Here is a 16,526-nt window from a genome sequence, read left to right on the forward strand (position 1 = left end):
TTCCCAAGATGGCCGATGAACCTATAGACCCAATGGACGCTGACTGTCCGCCTACTGATAGCGCGGCAGTGCTCGCTCGAAGCCAGGCCCTCAGCGGCCTTCGAGGTGACCCCTTCTTTCATCTTCCCTTTTTTTTTTCTTATGATGGCACTTATTCACTGGAATATTCGCAGCATTCGCTCCAACCGAGAGGACTTGAAGTTGCTGCTCCGCTTGCACCGTCCGCTCGTCGTAGCCCTCCAGGAAACAAAGCTACGCCCATGCGATCAAATTGCCTTGGCACACTACACCTCTGTGCGTTTTGACCTACCCCCTGTGGTAGGTATCCCAGCTCATGGAGGGGTTATGTTGCTGGTCCGGGATGATATTTACTACGATCCCATCATGTTGCACACCGGCCTGCAGGCAGTTGCCATCCGCATTACTCTCCCCACTTTTACATTTTCCATTTGTACCGTTTACACTCCATCGTCGTCTGCCGTTACCAGGGCAGACATCATGCAACTTATTGCTCAGCTACCTGCACCATTTTTGTTAACTGGAGACTTCAATGCCCACCATCCCCTTTGGGGCTCTCCAGCATCCTGCCCGAGGGGCTCCCTGTTAGCAGACCTTTTCAACCAGCTCAATCTTGTCTGCCTCAATACTGGCGCCCTTACTTTTCTTTCGGACACATCTCACACCTATTCCCATTTAGATCTCTCTATATGTACTCCCCAACTTGCACGCCGGTTCGAGTGGTATGCACTTTCTGATACATATTCGAGCGACCACTTCCCGTGTGTTATCCATCTCCTGCAGCATACCCCCTCTCCATGCTCATCTAGTTGGAACATCTCCAAAGCAGACTGGGGGCTCTTCTCTTCCAGGGCGACCTTTCAGGATCAAACATTCCCAAGCTGCGATAGTCAGGTCGCACACCTCACGGAAGTCATTCTCACTGCTGCTGAATATTCCATCCCTCACCCTACTTCTTCTCCACGTCGCGTACCGGTCCCCTGGTGGACCGCAGCATGTAGAGACGCTTTACGTGCTCGTCGACGTGCTTTACGCACCTTTAAACGCCACCCTACAGTGGCAAATTGTATCAATTATAAACGATTACGTGCACAGGGTCGTCGTATTATTAAAGAAAGCAAGAAAGCCAGCTGGGCTGCTTTCACAAGCACCTTCAACAGTTTTACTCCTTCTTCTGTTGTCTGGGGTAGCCTGCGCCGGCTATCTGGCACTAAGGTCCACTCACCAGTTTCTGGCTTGACGGTCGCGAATGACGTCCTTGTGGCCCCTGAGGCTGTCTCCAATGCCTTCGGCCGCTTTTTCGCAGAGGTTTCGAGCTCCGCTCATTACCACCCTGCCTTCCTCCCCTGCAAACAGGCAGAGGAGGCTAGGCCACCTAACTTCCGCTCCTCGAATCGTGAAAGTTATAATGCCCCATTCACCATGCGGGAACTCGAAAACGCACTTGGCCGATCACGGTCCTCCGCTCCAGGGCCTGATTCTATTCATATTCAGATGCTGAAGAACCTTTCTCCTGCGGGTAAAGGTTTTCTTCTTCGTACTTACAATCGCATCTGGATTGAGGGACATGTTCCCGCATGCTGGCGCGAGTCTATTGTTGTCCCGATTCCTAAGCCGGGGAAGGACAAGCACTTGCCTTCCAGTTATCGACCCATCTCGCTTACCAGCTGTGTCTGTAAAGTGATGGAGCGAATGGTTAACTCTCGATTGGTTTGGCTGCTCGAGTCTCGACGCCTCCTTACCAATGTACAATGTGGATTTCGTAGGCGCCGGTCTGCTGTTGACCATCTGGTTACCTTGTCGACCTTCATTATGAATAACTTCTTGCGGAAGCGCCCGACCGCGGCTGTGTTCTTTGATTTGGAGAAGGCTTACGACACCTGTTGGAGGGCGGGCATTCTCCGCACCATGCATACATGGGGCCTTCGCGGTCGCCTCCCTCTTTTTATTCGTTCCTTTTTAATGGATCGACAGTTCAGGGTACGTGTGGGTTCTGTCCTGTCAGACACCTTTCGCCAGGAGAATGGGGTGCCACAGGGCTCAGTTTTGAGTGTCGCTCTTTTCGCCATAGCGATCAATCCAATAATGGATTGCCTCCCAGCTGATGTATCAGGCTCCCTTTTCGTGGACGATTTTACCATCTATTGCAGCGCGCAGCGTACGTGTTTCCTGGAGCGCTGTCTTCAGCGTTCTCTTGACCGTCTTTACTCCTGGAGTGTCGCCAATGGCTTCCGTTTTTCTGCCAAGAAGACGGTCTGTATTAACTTCTGGCGCTACCAAGAGTTTCTCCCACCGTCCTTACGACTCGGTCCCGTTGCTCTCCCATTCGTGGAGACAACAAAATTTTTAGGTCTTACATTTGACAGGAAACTTAGTTGGTCTCCACATGTGTCTTATTTGGCTGCCCGTTGTACTCGTTCTCTCAATGTCCTCCGTGTTCTCAGTGGTATGTCGTGGGGAGCGGATCGAACCGTCCTACTTCGCCTATATCGGTCGATCGTCCGCTCCAAGCTGGATTATGGGAGCTTCGTATACTCCTCTGCACGGCCATCCATCTTGCGCCGCCTCAACTCCATACAACATCGGGGTTTACGACTTGCGATCAGAGCGTTTTATACTAGTCCCGTCGAGAGTCTTCATGCTGACGCTGGTGAGTTGCCACTCACCTACCGGCGCGATATACTGCTTTGTCGGTATGCCTGTCGGCTACTGGCAATGCCCGACCACCCGTCTTATCATTCCTTTTTTGATGACTCTCTCGACAGTCAATACGGGTTGTATGTCTCCGCCCTGCTACCCCCTGGAGTTCGCTTTCGTCGCCTCCTTCAACACCTTAATTTTTCACTCCCTGCCACCTTTCGAGTGGGCGAGAGCCACACGCCACCTTGGCTCCCAGGCTCAGGTTCGCGTCCACCTTGACCTCTGCTCGCTCCCGAAGGAGGTTACCCCCGGTTCAGTCTACCACTCCCGTTTTGTCGAACTTCGTTCGAAGTTCATTAATATGACCTTCATTTATATAGATGGCTCTAAGACCAATGACGGGGTCGGGTGTTCTTTTATTGTCAGGGCACAAAGTTTCCAATATCGGCTCCATGGCCATTGTTCGGTCTTCACAGCTGAGCTCTTTGCCCTCTACCAGGCTGTCCTTTACATCTGCCGCCACCGACATTCTGCATATGTCATCTGCTCCGATTCCCTGAGCGCTATCCAGAGCCTCGGTGATCCGTACCCGGTTCACCCTTTCGTGCACCGGATCCAACGCTCTCTTCAGCAGCTGGTGGACGTCGGTTCTCCGGTTACCTTTATGTGGGTTCCTGGCCATGTCGGTATCCCTGGGAACGAAGCTGCAGATGCCGCGGCCAAGGCTGCGGTCCTCCAGCCTCGGACAGCTTCTTGTTGTGTCCCTTCGTCAGATTGTAGCAGGGTAATTTGTCGGCGCATTCTATCGCTGTGGCATGCCGGTTGGGCTGCACTTCCAGACAACAAGCTTCGGGCCTTGAAAGCTCTTCCCGTGGCTTGGACATCCTCCTCACGCCCTTCTCGGCGGGAGGAGGTAGTTTTGGCCCGGTTGCAAATTGGCCACTGCCGGTTCAGCCATCGCCATCCGCTGACGGCTGCCCCGGCGCCGTTCTGCCCATGTGGGCAATTGCTGACGGTCCGCCACATTTTAACGTCGTGTCCGGATTTTAACACCCTGCGTCTCGATCTTGGCCTGCCATGTACTGTAGAAGCCATTTTAGCGGATGACCCACGAGCAGCTGCTCGCGTTCTTCGTTTTATCAATTTGACAAACCTCTCTAAGGACATTTGATGATGCTGTTTTTTAATCCTTTGCCTGTCAGTCTGTCTTTTATCGTGTTTTCCCTTTTAGTTGTTTTAAACTTGTGCCTCGCGGTGCATTCTTAACGTAGTCAGGGCGCTAATGACCATTGAAGTTGTGCGCCCTAAAACCACAAAAAAAAAAAAAAAAAAAAAAAAAAAAAAAAAAAAAAAAAAAAAAAAAACCCACAATGAAAAATGCCTCTGTGTTAATTATAGCTATCCCATCTCACATCATGTCTGTGACATTCTCTCGCCTGTTTTTTGATAGCATAAAATGAGCTGCCCTTCTTTGAACTTTATCTGCGTCCTCCATCAATCCTGTCTGGTAAGGAACCCATACTGTACAGCACTACTCCGGAAGAGGACAGACAAGTGTAATGTAGGCAGTCTCTTTGGTAGATTCTTGCATCTTCTGTGCATTCTCACAATAAAACACAATCTTCCATTCACCTTCTACACAATATTTTCTATCTGATGGATCCAGTTTAAGTTGTTTTGTAATTGTAATCCTTAGGTATGTAGTTGAATCAGCAACTTTAACTTTGTGTGATTTATTGTGTAACAGAAATGCAATGAATGCCATTTAGTACTCATGTAGGTGACATCACTCTTTTCATTGTTTACAGTCAACTGCCACTTTTGGCACCACATAGATATCTTGGGTAAATCATTTTACAGTTGGTTTTGACCTTCTGACGACTTTATTAGATGGTAAATAACAGCATCATGTGCAAGCAGTCAAAGAGGGCTGCTCAGATTGTCTCCTAAATCATTTATATAGATTAGGAGCAGCAGAAGAACTGTGACACTTCCTTGGGGTATGCCACGTATCAATTCTGTTTCAATCGATGTTTTTATTGTCAGTTCTGTACAACAAGGCCATGGGTATATGACATCAAAATGGTACCAGTAGAGCCAAACATACAAAATCATCCCGCTCATGTAACCTGTGATACTGTCAAGGCCTTTGATTATTTGGACTATAAAGTTCCATTCAGCAACATAAAATATGGCACTAAAGGCATATATCTTGCATGGATGGAACCTTTTTCTTCAAATGTAAATTAGATTTTCAGAAAGGTTAACTGTAGCACAGAAATACAAGAACTTTGTATTGAGGAAAATAACACCAAGCCCATAAGGTATGGTATGAGTTTAGTTCTGCCCTTAACGTAAATAATGTGATAATCAGTTCAAAAACAAATTAAAACCTACTGTGTGGAATTAATGGTCAGAAAATATCATATTTTTCCTGAATTGCGATGTACTGTCCAGAATTTCATAAGTTGGTTTGATTGTTTGATGTTTAAAAAATGTGTAGTTTTTGTGAAGATTTCTATAGTGTTAGTAAGCATTTTGTTATTTGTGTTCTGTGCATATTTAGTTTTTGGAAATTTCAGGGGAACATATGGCAGCTGTTTTTCAACCACTCTGGGATCAGCTTTACATGAGCTTGGCCACACCTTTGACTTAGGTCACTCTTCTGATGGTATAATGGGAAGAGGATTTGATAACATTGATCTGGTTTTTACTGTGCCCAAAAATGATAATGGAAACAGGAGTTTCAGCAAAACATGTGAACACATTGTGAAACCAGTTTTCAGAGAATTATCACAGAATTCTACTGTCTGTCTAACAAGATTGTTACAGGTTTCATATACAGTGACACCCCTAGAAGAGAAACTGAAGCATAAACAGGAGAATATAAACAGGAGAGTAGATTTTAATAGCACAGAGAATGTACACAATGCTAAACTACATGGAACTGACAAGAAATTTACCAGTCAGAGTGGCAATAATTTTGAGAAGACAAACAGCTTACACAACAAGAAACCAAACCACACTACAGAGAAACTGATGGATATTTCTGATCATACATATTGGTCAAAAAGTTGTGCAGCTCTACTGTCATACCATAGGTGAGCAATAAACAGAATTTCTTTTCAGTTTTTTTTTTTTTTTTCTTTCATAATGATTGTTATTAGATTCGTACTTCAATTTTCAGGTGGTTCAATGACTATACGGATGAGTTTACTGGAGAACTGATACTGGATTCAGTTAGGCAAGTATACACACATTTAGAGATGTAGAATGTGTCATGCATGTAATGATTACACTTAAACACTCCTTGCTTCATAATGACGAAAAACTGCTACTTCTGTATTATGATACTGAAGTTGAAAAGCTTTCTTTTGTCCTTGTTTAAAGCTACAGTGGTGTGCAAAAAAAACATGCACAGCCACGGCCTGAATCCACATACTCTGGATGATGCGATCTACTACTCTCTGGATGTAATCGGAAAAAATGTTTGACAAGGAGATCAAATAAAGCTCACCTGTGTTGCTTTAATCCACGAGACAGGGTTAAATTTCACAATTCGGAAGTCAATAATGAAAAGCCATGCTATATCTAATTATATCATCTAAGATTCCGACCTCTAACCATTGGACTAGAAAGATCCACTGGTGACATTTCAATCACTTTCATGGTGACAACCATTGATAATTACACTAACAACAAACAGGAACACAGCTTAAATTCAAACATCACTCTCAGATTTGCAAGGAAATTAGTGAAGTTTATTGGTATCAAACAACTCTAGCCAGGTTGATTACTTTTATCTAACTGCATCTCCAGCTAGCTAAAGGCTCCACGCTATGCTCTGAGGTCTCTCTCTGTCCCTAAACAGTCAACTGTCACTGAGCCATGTAAGCTCTGTGGGATTTCCATACCATAAAAGTGATATTGATCACAAGAATCACTCGCTCCAGTACTCTGAAATGATGATGATAAACATAAACTCTGCCCCAGTGGACACATGACTTGCCATGTCAGCACCATGCAACCAAGCAACCAAATGGTTTCATGAGCTCCAACCTGCTCCACAAAATTATTTAACATATAGATCTTCCAGCCAATCAGAATCGGAAGCAGAATGAAAGCCTTGTTGTTGGCTATTGTCTCCTCCTGCATACCTCCACACCAAGTGAGGTGACACAGTGGTTAGCACACTGGACTGGCCATCCAGATCTTGGTTTTCCATTATTTCCCTAAGTCACTCCTGGCAAATGCTGGTATGGCCTCTTTGAAAGGGCACATCAGATTACCTTCCCCAGCCTTGCTATAATCCGTACTCGTGTTCAGTCTCTAAGGACCTCAGTGTCAGCAGGAAGTTAAAACACTAGTCTTCCTTCCTTCCTTCCTTCCTTGCTTACTGCTGCTACTGTAGAGGGCTGTCTCCTAGTAGGATATTAAGAACCTTTTCTGCAATGGCCCTCATGGGGAAATTGTTGCCAAGTAAGCCCATCAAGTAGGCTCTGGCTGACCCTTTTAGTATAATTAACAGGGAAAACCCCACATTCTCAGCAGCAGGGAAGTGTCTGGAATGATTACAAAGGCAGACAAGCTAGCACATGTGGTTGGACAGAAAATGATTTGTTACACAGTCCCAATATTTCGGCGACTGATAAAAATTATTCTCCAAGGATAACGAAAATCTTAAGAGATAAGAAATTTATAAGTAACATATAGCAGCAATGGCTTGCCAGTTGATGATCACCAGGGCCTACAATTTCAAATTTTTGTAAGATGAATTTTACCTCTTTATTTTCGTGAAATAGCTCTTTTTAGGTTGAAGCAAACTGTTTTAACCTTTTTGGAATCTTTTAATGAAAGATATAATGAACACTAATATTAACATAGAAAATTTTACTATAATTTTGACACAGTTGTTCTAATTCTTTGTGGAGAATGCACAATTAACTATTCCTTATACTGGCACTCAGAAAATGCATAAACAATTGAGATATTTACCCATGCTACAATTACTATCTCTTTTTATAATATTTTAATGAAAAATCTGTTACTGAAAAATTCTTTACATGAGTCACTCACATAAAAAGACTCACTTGAAATGAAATGTGTATCTATGTATTACCACAGTCCATTGTATGCTGCAACTAATAAGGAATTTTATATTGCGTTTTGGTATTGCAGTACACAATTAACTAAATTCCTAAGGTTTGTAAGCTGAAACCTTTATGTTGCTTGTCAGTAAATTTTTGTAGGCTGAGAAAAATCCCTCTACAGCACAAGAGGTCAATGATGCATATTTCATTGAGGAAGTAACTTGTGGCCCCCAGTGCAGTCCATCTTTAAACTAAATGTTCTTTCTTCAAGGAAGAAACAGAAAATGAGTTTACTGTAATGTAAACGAGGAAGACAAAAGTAGATGCAGAGATTTATTGGACCGAAAGTGATTACACAACTGATTTCAGTTATCTGCACAGTTACCCAAATAAATTAATGCCAAGGTGATCAAAAGACAGCTTAAGTTTTCACTCACAAGCAGGGACACATGAAAACTCCCCCCTGCGGGTCCGGGGTAAGAATAGGCCCGAGGTATTCCTGCCTGTCGTAAGTGGCGACTAAAAGGAGTTTCAACCGTTTCGGCCTTCCATGTGATGGTCCCCATTGGGGTTTGACCTCCATTTTTCAAAATTCTACAGAAGTACGAGCCTTTTGGGGAAGGACGACTTACGTGGTGTACCACTGGTCCTCAGTGCACTAAGACCTTGGCACTCAGCATTGTAACGGCGTTGTCACCATACCCACTATTCCTCACATTGGGCCTAAACGCCTGATGGGTTGTACAAGTTACGCCCATAGTGCGTCCCCATCTGCACCTACGATCATGATGGACTTTCCATGGCACCCGAAATCCAGCACGGTAGCCAGCCCGTTGTGGTGGGGTCATCATGTACCCTCTAGGTTGTAGCCCCCTGACAACACAGGGATCGTACTGCCGATACCTGAGCTGCACCCTCCCCATGTCGGCCAAGGAGTAGATGCCCATCTCCTTGGGGCATCAGGACTCCCGGCAACGGTCATCCTGCCAGGTGGCCCTTGCTGAGGCTGGGTGGCGCCCGTGGGGAGAGCCCCTGGTCAGAGAGGGTGGTATCGGGGCGGACGTTTCGCAGATGAAACGTCAACACGTATCAGGTCGCTCTGCGGCTGAGTCTTTCAAAAGGAAAGGTACTGTCACTGGTTCTGGCTCTTCTGCCCTTTCCCCCTTGGCCACTCCCTGGGAGGAGGGACAGGCCCACCGGCTTGGGGCGAAGTACTTCCCCCGCTATTTGGTCTGTTCTCGAACCGATGGGGGGATGTTCGCCACCTCCAAGCCCATGTTCTTTGTTCAGCACATCGAGGACATCTTCGGGGAAATCAAGGCTCTCAGTAAGATGCGTTCGGGATCCGTTCTTATAAAGACCACCTCCGCCACACAGTCGGCAGCGCTCCAGGCGTGCGACCGACTAGGGGACATCCCAGTGTCCATTGTCCCGCATCTGGCACTGAATAGGACGCAGGGGGCTATTTTTCATCAGGACCTCCTGCTGCAATCTGATCAGGAGCTCAGGGCCAACCTGGAGCGCCGAGGCGTGCATTTCGTCCGGCGAGTCCAGCGCGGCCCCAAAGACCGTCGCATCGACACCGGGGCCTTTATCCTCGCCTTCGAGGGGGACGTTCTCCCGGAGAAGGTAAAGGTGATGTGCTACCGGTGCGACGTGCGACCTTACGTCCCGCCTCCTATGCGCTGTTTTCGCTGTTTGCACTTTGGGCACATGTCGTCACGGTGTGAGACTGAGCCCCTTTGTGGCGATTGTGGATGTCCTCTTCGTGAGGAACATACATGCACCCCACCACCTCGGTGCGTTAATTGTCCTGGCATCCACTCGCCTAGATCCTTAGACTGCCCTGCATATCAGAAGGAGAAGAAGATTCAAGAACTCAAAACTTTGGATCGTTCTGTTATTCTGAGGCCAGGAAGAAGTATGACCGCCTCCATCCCGTGACGTTGACCACTTCGTTTGCCTCAGTCGTGTCCACTCCTTCCACGGTCTCCTCACCCCTATCCTGTCCCCCCTCCACCTCCTCCCCCCATCCGGAGTCTATGCCTCCGCCTCCCAACTCCCTCCCTTCCAAATCCTCCGCCCCCGCGGCCCCCGCCCCCTCTGCCCCAGGGACCACCCTTCCCCCCCCCTCCCCCACTGCCTGAGAAGCGATCCTCTTCTCAGGCGTCCATCGGGGAAACGTTCCGGACCCCAGCTTCCGAGGTCCGGTGTTCCAAAACGGACCACGCACGTGAGGACCTTCTTTGGGTACAGCCCACCATCCCTGTGCCTCCTCGGACTTCCAAGAAGGCCTCCAAGAAGAAGTCTCTATCCCCCTCTCCAGCCCGGCGCATTTCGTCTGACGCTCCATCCGTGAGTCGCTGCTCCCGGCCGTCCTCAGTTTCGCCGGGACGCTCTGCTGCCAGGCGCTCAGCTGGCCTCTCGTCGGCAAATGATGCTGCGCCTCCTATGCAACCCGGGACAGCGGCCGCAGCTGGCAACGACTCGATGGAACAGGATCCGCCTCCCACCGGTTGTAGCATTGTTCCCTCGAAACCTGGCCCTCCGCGGCCGTCAAGGTGACCAGCTCTTCCCCCGTCCCGTTCCCCCCTTTTCTTTTGACTAGCGATGGCCTTGTTACATTGGAACATAAGAGGTATTCAATCTAATCGGGAGGAATTACAACTGCTCCTCCGCCTGCACTGTCCGCTCGTCCTTGGTCTCCAGGAAACCAAGTTGCGCCCAACTGACCATATTGCCTTTACCCACTATACCTCGGAGCGTTATGACCTCACCCCTGTGGACGGTATCCCAGCTCATGGTGGGGTCATGTTGCTCGTTCGGGACGATGTCTATTACCATCCCATCCCATTGACCACCCCACTCCAAGCAATAGCTGTCCATATTACTCTTTCTGCTTTTACTTTTTCAGTTTGTACCATCTACACTCCATCGTCATCCGCAGTTAGTCGGGCTGACATGATGCACCTGATTGTTCAGCTTCCTCCGCCGTTTTTATTGTTTGGCGACTTCAATGCCCATCATCCCCTTTGGGGCTCTCCTGCATCCTCAGAGAGGCTCCCTCTTGGCGGATGTCTTCAACCATCTCAATCTTGTCTGCCTCAATACTGGCGCCCCGACTTTCCTCTCGGACTCTACTCATACCTACTCCCACTTGGACCTCTCGATCTGTTCTTCCACTCTTGCCTGTCAGTTCGAGTGGTATGTCCTTTCTGACACCTATTCGAGCGACCACTTCCCCTGTGTCGTTCGTCTCCTGCACCACACCCCATCCCCACGTCCTTCGAGCTGTAACGTACCGAAAGCTGACTGGGGACTTTACTCCTCCCTGGCGACCTTTCCGGACCACGATTTTCTCAGTTGTGACAGTCAGGTCGAATACCTCACGGCTGTTATCATCCATGCTGCCGAACGTTCCATTCCTCGTACTACCTCTTCTTCACGTCGCGTTTCCGTCCCCTGGTGGAATGAGGCTTGTAGAGACACTATCCGTGCTCGATGACGCGCTTTACGCACCTTTCGCCGCCATCCTACGTTGGCGAATTGTATTGGATACAAACGACTCAGAGCGCAATGCCGTAGAGTCATCAAAGACAGCAAAAAAGCTTGTTGGGCCTCTTTCACCTGCTCCTTTAACAGTTCTACTCCCTCTTCTGTCGTTTCGGGTGGCCTGCGCTGGCTGTCGGGCATTAAGGCCCACTCCTCGGTACCTGGCCTGACCTCAGGTAATGAGGTCCTTGTTGATCCTGTGACCGTCTCCAACGCCTTCGGCCGCTTTTTCGCGGAGGTTTCAAGCTCTGCCCTTTACCACCCTGCCTTCCTTCCCAGGAAAGAGGCAGAAGAGGCTCGGCGACCTTCCTTCCACTCGCTGAATCTGGAAACTTGTAATGCCCCCTTTACTATGAGGGAACTCAAACGTGCGCTTGCACTGTCCCGGTCCTCTGCTCCGGGGCCAGATGCCATTCACGTTCAGATGCTGGCACATCTTTCTCCAGTGGGCAAAAGCTTCCTTCTTCGTACCTACAATCACGTCTGGACCGAAGGTCAGGTCTCCATGCGTTGGCGTGACGCCATCGTTGTTCCTATACCCAAACCCGGGAAGGATAGACACCTTCCTTCTAGTTACTGCCCCATTTCTCTTACAAGCTGTGTCTGTAAGGTGATGGAGCGCATGGTTAATGCTCGGTTAGTGTGGATTCTTGAATCTCGACGGCTACTTACCAATGTCCAATGCGGCTTTCGTCACCGCCGCTCCGCTGTTGACCACCTTGTGACCTTGTCGACATTCATCATGAACAACTTTTTGCGAAGACGCCAAACGGTAGCCGTGTTCTTCGATTTGGAGAAGGCTTATGATACCTGTTGGAGAGGAGGTATCCTCCGCACTATGCACAGGTGGGGCCTACGCGGTCGCCTGCCCCTTTTTATTGATTCCTTTTTAACGGATCGAAAGTTTAGGGTACGTGTGGGTTCCGTATTGTCCAACGTCTTCCTCCAGGAGAACGGAGTGCCTCAGGGCTCCGTCTTGAGCGTAGCCCTTTTTGCCATCGCAATCAATCCAATTATGGATTGCATTCCACCTAATGTCTCAGGCTCTCTCTTTGTCGATGACTTTGCGATCTACTGCAGTGCCCAGAGAACATGCCTCCTGGAGCGCTGCCTTCAGCGTTGTCTAGACAGCCTATACTCATGGAGCGTGGCAAATGGCTTCCGGTTCTCTGAAGAGAAGACGGTTTGTATCAACTTTTGGCGATATAAAGCGTTCCTTCCGCCATCCTTACATCTCGGTCCCGTTGTTCTCCCATTCGTGGAAACAACTAAGTTTCTAGGGCTCACATTGGACAGGAAACTTTGTTGGTCTCCACACGTCTCTTATTTGGCGGCCCGTTGTACACGTTCCCTTAATGTCCTCAGAGTTCTTAGTGGTTCATCTTGGGGAGCGGATCGCACTGTCCTGCTTCGCTTGTATCGGTCCATAGTCCGATCAAAGCTGGATTATAGGAGCTTCGTCTACTCGTCTGCTCGGCCATACCTCTTACGCCGTCTCAACTCCATCCACCATTGGGGGTTACGTCTTGCGACCGGAGCCTTCTACACTAGTCCCGTCGAGAGTCTTTATGCTGAAGCTGCCGAATTACCATTGACCTACCGGCGTGACGTACTGCTGTGTCGGGATGCCTGCCGGCTGTTGTCAATGCCCGACCACCCCTCTTATCAGTCCTTCTTCGCCGATTCTCTCGACCGTCAGTACGGGTTGTATGTGTCTGCCCTGCTGCCCCCTGGAGTCCGCTTCCATCGCCTGCTTCGAAAATTGGATTTTGCTCTCCCTACCACCTTCAGAGAGGGTGAGAGCCCGACACCACCTTGGCTCCAGGCTCCGGTTCATATTTATCTCGACCTCAGCTCACTCCCGAAGGAGCGTACTCCGGCTGCAGTGTATTGCTCACGGTTTGTCGAACTTCGTGCTCGACTTGCCGGTCACACCTTTATTTACACCGATGGCTCCAAAACTGACGATGGTGTCGGCTGTGCCTTTGTCGTCGGGGACGTCACCTTTAAATACCGGCTCCTCGACCAATGTTCCAGCTTTACGGCCGAGCTTTTTGCTCTCCATCAGGCCATTCAGTATGCCCGCCGCCACCGCCATTCATCGTATGTACTCTGCTCTGATTCCCTCAGTGCTCTTCAGAGCCTTGGAGCTCCCTATCCGGTCCACCCCTTGGTGCAACGGATCCAGCAGTCCCTCCATTCTTTCGCTGATAGTGGTTCTCCTGTCAGCTTTCTGTGGGTTCCCGGACATGTAGGAGTGCCTGGGAATGAGGCTGCTGATGCTGCAGCCAAGGCTGCAGTCCTCCTGCCTCGGCCAGCCTCCCATTGTGTCCCGTCATCTGACATTAGTGGGGTTGTTTGTAAGAAGCTTGTGTCGTTGTGGTGGGATGCTTGGTCATCCCTCCAAGGAAACAAGCTCCGGGCAGTAAAACCGCTCCCAACTGCTTGGACAACCTCCTCCCGATCATCTCGGCGAGAAGAGGTCCTTCTGACCAGGTTGCGGATTGGGCATTGCCGGTTTAGCCACCGCTACCTGCTCTCCGGTGACCCAGCCCCGCAGTGCCCTTGTGGTCAAGCATTAACAGTGCGCCATGTTTTATTGTCGTGTCCCCGCTTTAGTAAATCTCGTGTTGTCCTGTCCCTGCCATCTACTTTACCGGATATTTTAGCTGATGACACTCGAGCAGCTGCTCGTGTTCTGCGTTTTATAACTTTGACTGGCTTGTCCAAAGACATCTAACCTTTTTACTTATTTTATCTGCATCTTTGTCAGGACTTTCTGGTGTCCACCCCTCCCCTTGAGTTTTACTAGATTCCATGTGCTCTAACAATTGTGACTGGGCGCTAATGACCTCAGTAGTTGAGCGCCCTTAAACCCCACCAAAAAAAAAACACATGAAAACTAAAGTAACCTTTTTGAAAACTTATTCTGAATATGTTACTTTCTCTCTATCATTTATTTGATCTAACTAATGGTTAAATACTTTTCCATTTTTATTCCTAGATATTTATTAATTTTGTTTATTTGCTGTATACATGTTCTATCTAATTCGTGAAAAGGATCAGCCCACAATGACGGACACTTTCTTCATATCCAGGATTCCTGATAAGAATATTCCTTAATTTAGTGACATATGCTGTACCCAGTGAACCAGGTATTTCCTCCAGATACATCTCCATCTTGGAGATTACATCTACAGACTCTTTCTGTGGTAGAGATGCAGACCCTAAGTGGTGAACTGCAACAGGTAGATGTTAGAAATGAGTTTTTAAAAATGCCATGGATGCAACATTCTTTTTATTCTTAAGGGGCATCTTGGCTTTTTCAGTAAAAGCTGATTCACTAGAATCGAGTGTGTTTAACCTCTCGAGCTTTTTGGTAGTATGTAAGAACCAGGTGGACAACCTTGTAACTATGGGTTCGGGTGGGAGGGGAATGTTTGGAGTCATTTCCTTAAAGGACTGAATGTGGGTAGTAGCTTTGAGAAATTGTTTCACAACAGAGGAAATGATACTGTTAACCCCAAGAAAATTATTACTTACTTCCTCTGCTAGATGGTGTAGGTCATGAGCAAGGCAAGTGTGATGGATCATGCTCAGATAGAATTCTTTCAGTGTTGCTCCCGCATGTAACATATGGGCAGCACAGTCTAACACCAACAGCAAAAATTCCTAATCCTTACCTTCCCCTGGCCTAGGAAGCGTAGAGTGTCTTTGACAGTGGCAGCTACTGTACTGCGGTTCGTCTTCTCCAATTCTTTACATGGGAGTAGGTGGGTTTTTCCTGGTACCATCAAATCTAATTCCTTCACCATGACATTAACTATAAATCTTCCACAACTCTCAGTGGTTTCACCAACTGAAAGCCAATCCAGTGGTCACCAACATCTGTTTCAAGATCAGCGATAGTCTTTACATACACCTTTTTCAAATCATTTTTGCGCAGTGTCAACCCAACTGGTATACTGTGGCCACCAATACTCTCCAGGACGCCCTTAAAAATAGGGTTCTGTAGCACATCCTATGGCACATTAGCCAATCGTAAATTCTCACTCAAGTCTAGATTAAAACTGTCCAATGGGCTCCTTGTTGTAGAGGAAGTTAATGGGTGAAGCTGTTGTTCGATCTTCTTCCTGCTGATGCTAATGTGAGCTGCGTTCTTTATGTGGAAGAAAATGTGACCTTTTTTTGAAACTAAGAAGACTATAGTGACTAAAAAGTAAGAATGTGATTATGTAAAATGTCAACTTCAATTGGCTCACATATGAATGTCAGTTTAAAGTAATTTTAAATTTTGACTTGAAAATCGGAGGGAAGAAGACTAGCAAGAAGACTGGTGGATAAAATGAATGGCCAAAGTAACCTATGATTCCGTACTTATTTTTGAAGGGCTTGGCAAAAAATTACTTGGCTCTCAGTTATGAAACAGGAGTATTCCCCAATCAACTGCCAAAAAATACCATTTTTTGAAGATTTCTGTTTAGGCATGACAAAATTACTCTTAAAGCACACTACTCAGTGTAAGTCAACACATCATGCCACTTTACTTTGTTACTGCAAAAATAAATAGATTTAAGTGTCATGATCCATTCCTTTAATATATCACTCTATTGGTGGGCATCTTTTAGTAGAGGGTGGGTGAGTTTGTCCCTGTGCAGCAGCATGTGGACATATTCTCAAAACAATGATTTGTCATATATTGTGTTGTGATTTCAATGTGAGCTATATTTCTTTCATCTTCTGAACTACAAAAATAAGTAGATTTAAAGTGATATTGATGTAAGAGCATGCTGACACATTATCACAAAATAAAAACAAATTTTACTGTGCCAAACACATCTTGATTTCAGTACAGTGTTTAAATTTCTTTATTATATCATTTCTTAACATGTGCAATTTCACATGACTGAGTTTCCTTAGTATTAATTCAGAAAATTTATTTAAATAATGTGTTTTCAGCAGAAGTTATCTTTAGCTCTTACTTTTCCTGGGAAAGTCCTCTTTAGCTCCTTTTAGGCCTCTAAGTGTGATTTAGCCATTTTTTACTTTCTGTAAGGTGAAAAACCTTCAAACCCGGGCCTTGGTGATCACAGAGGCCACATATACACCTCTTTAAAACTGCCCCTCTTCATCTGCCTTCATTCCCCACCCCCTTTTTTTCAGAAGAAGGGGCCACTGGCTCCAAAAGTTTGCAAATTTAAATAACTTTATATGTGTGTTCTCCTG

General features: G+C 47.1%; 1 protein-coding gene across 1 annotated transcript in view; it reads left to right on the plus strand.

The window, feature by feature from the left end:
* The window catches only part of LOC126251624 (uncharacterized), a 71,241-nt gene that overhangs the window by 38,900 nt on the left and 15,815 nt on the right, over positions 1-16,526 (plus strand). Inside the window, exons 2-3 of the mRNA XM_049952170.1 lie at positions 5,241-5,759; positions 5,846-5,902. Coding sequence (XP_049808127.1) covers positions 5,241-5,759; positions 5,846-5,902 — 576 coding nt within the window. The remainder of the gene's footprint in view (positions 1-5,240; positions 5,760-5,845; positions 5,903-16,526) is intronic.

Source organism: Schistocerca nitens, chromosome 1, assembly GCF_023898315.1.
Source record: "Schistocerca nitens isolate TAMUIC-IGC-003100 chromosome 1, iqSchNite1.1, whole genome shotgun sequence".
Classification (NCBI taxonomy): Eukaryota; Metazoa; Arthropoda; class Insecta; order Orthoptera; family Acrididae; genus Schistocerca; species Schistocerca nitens.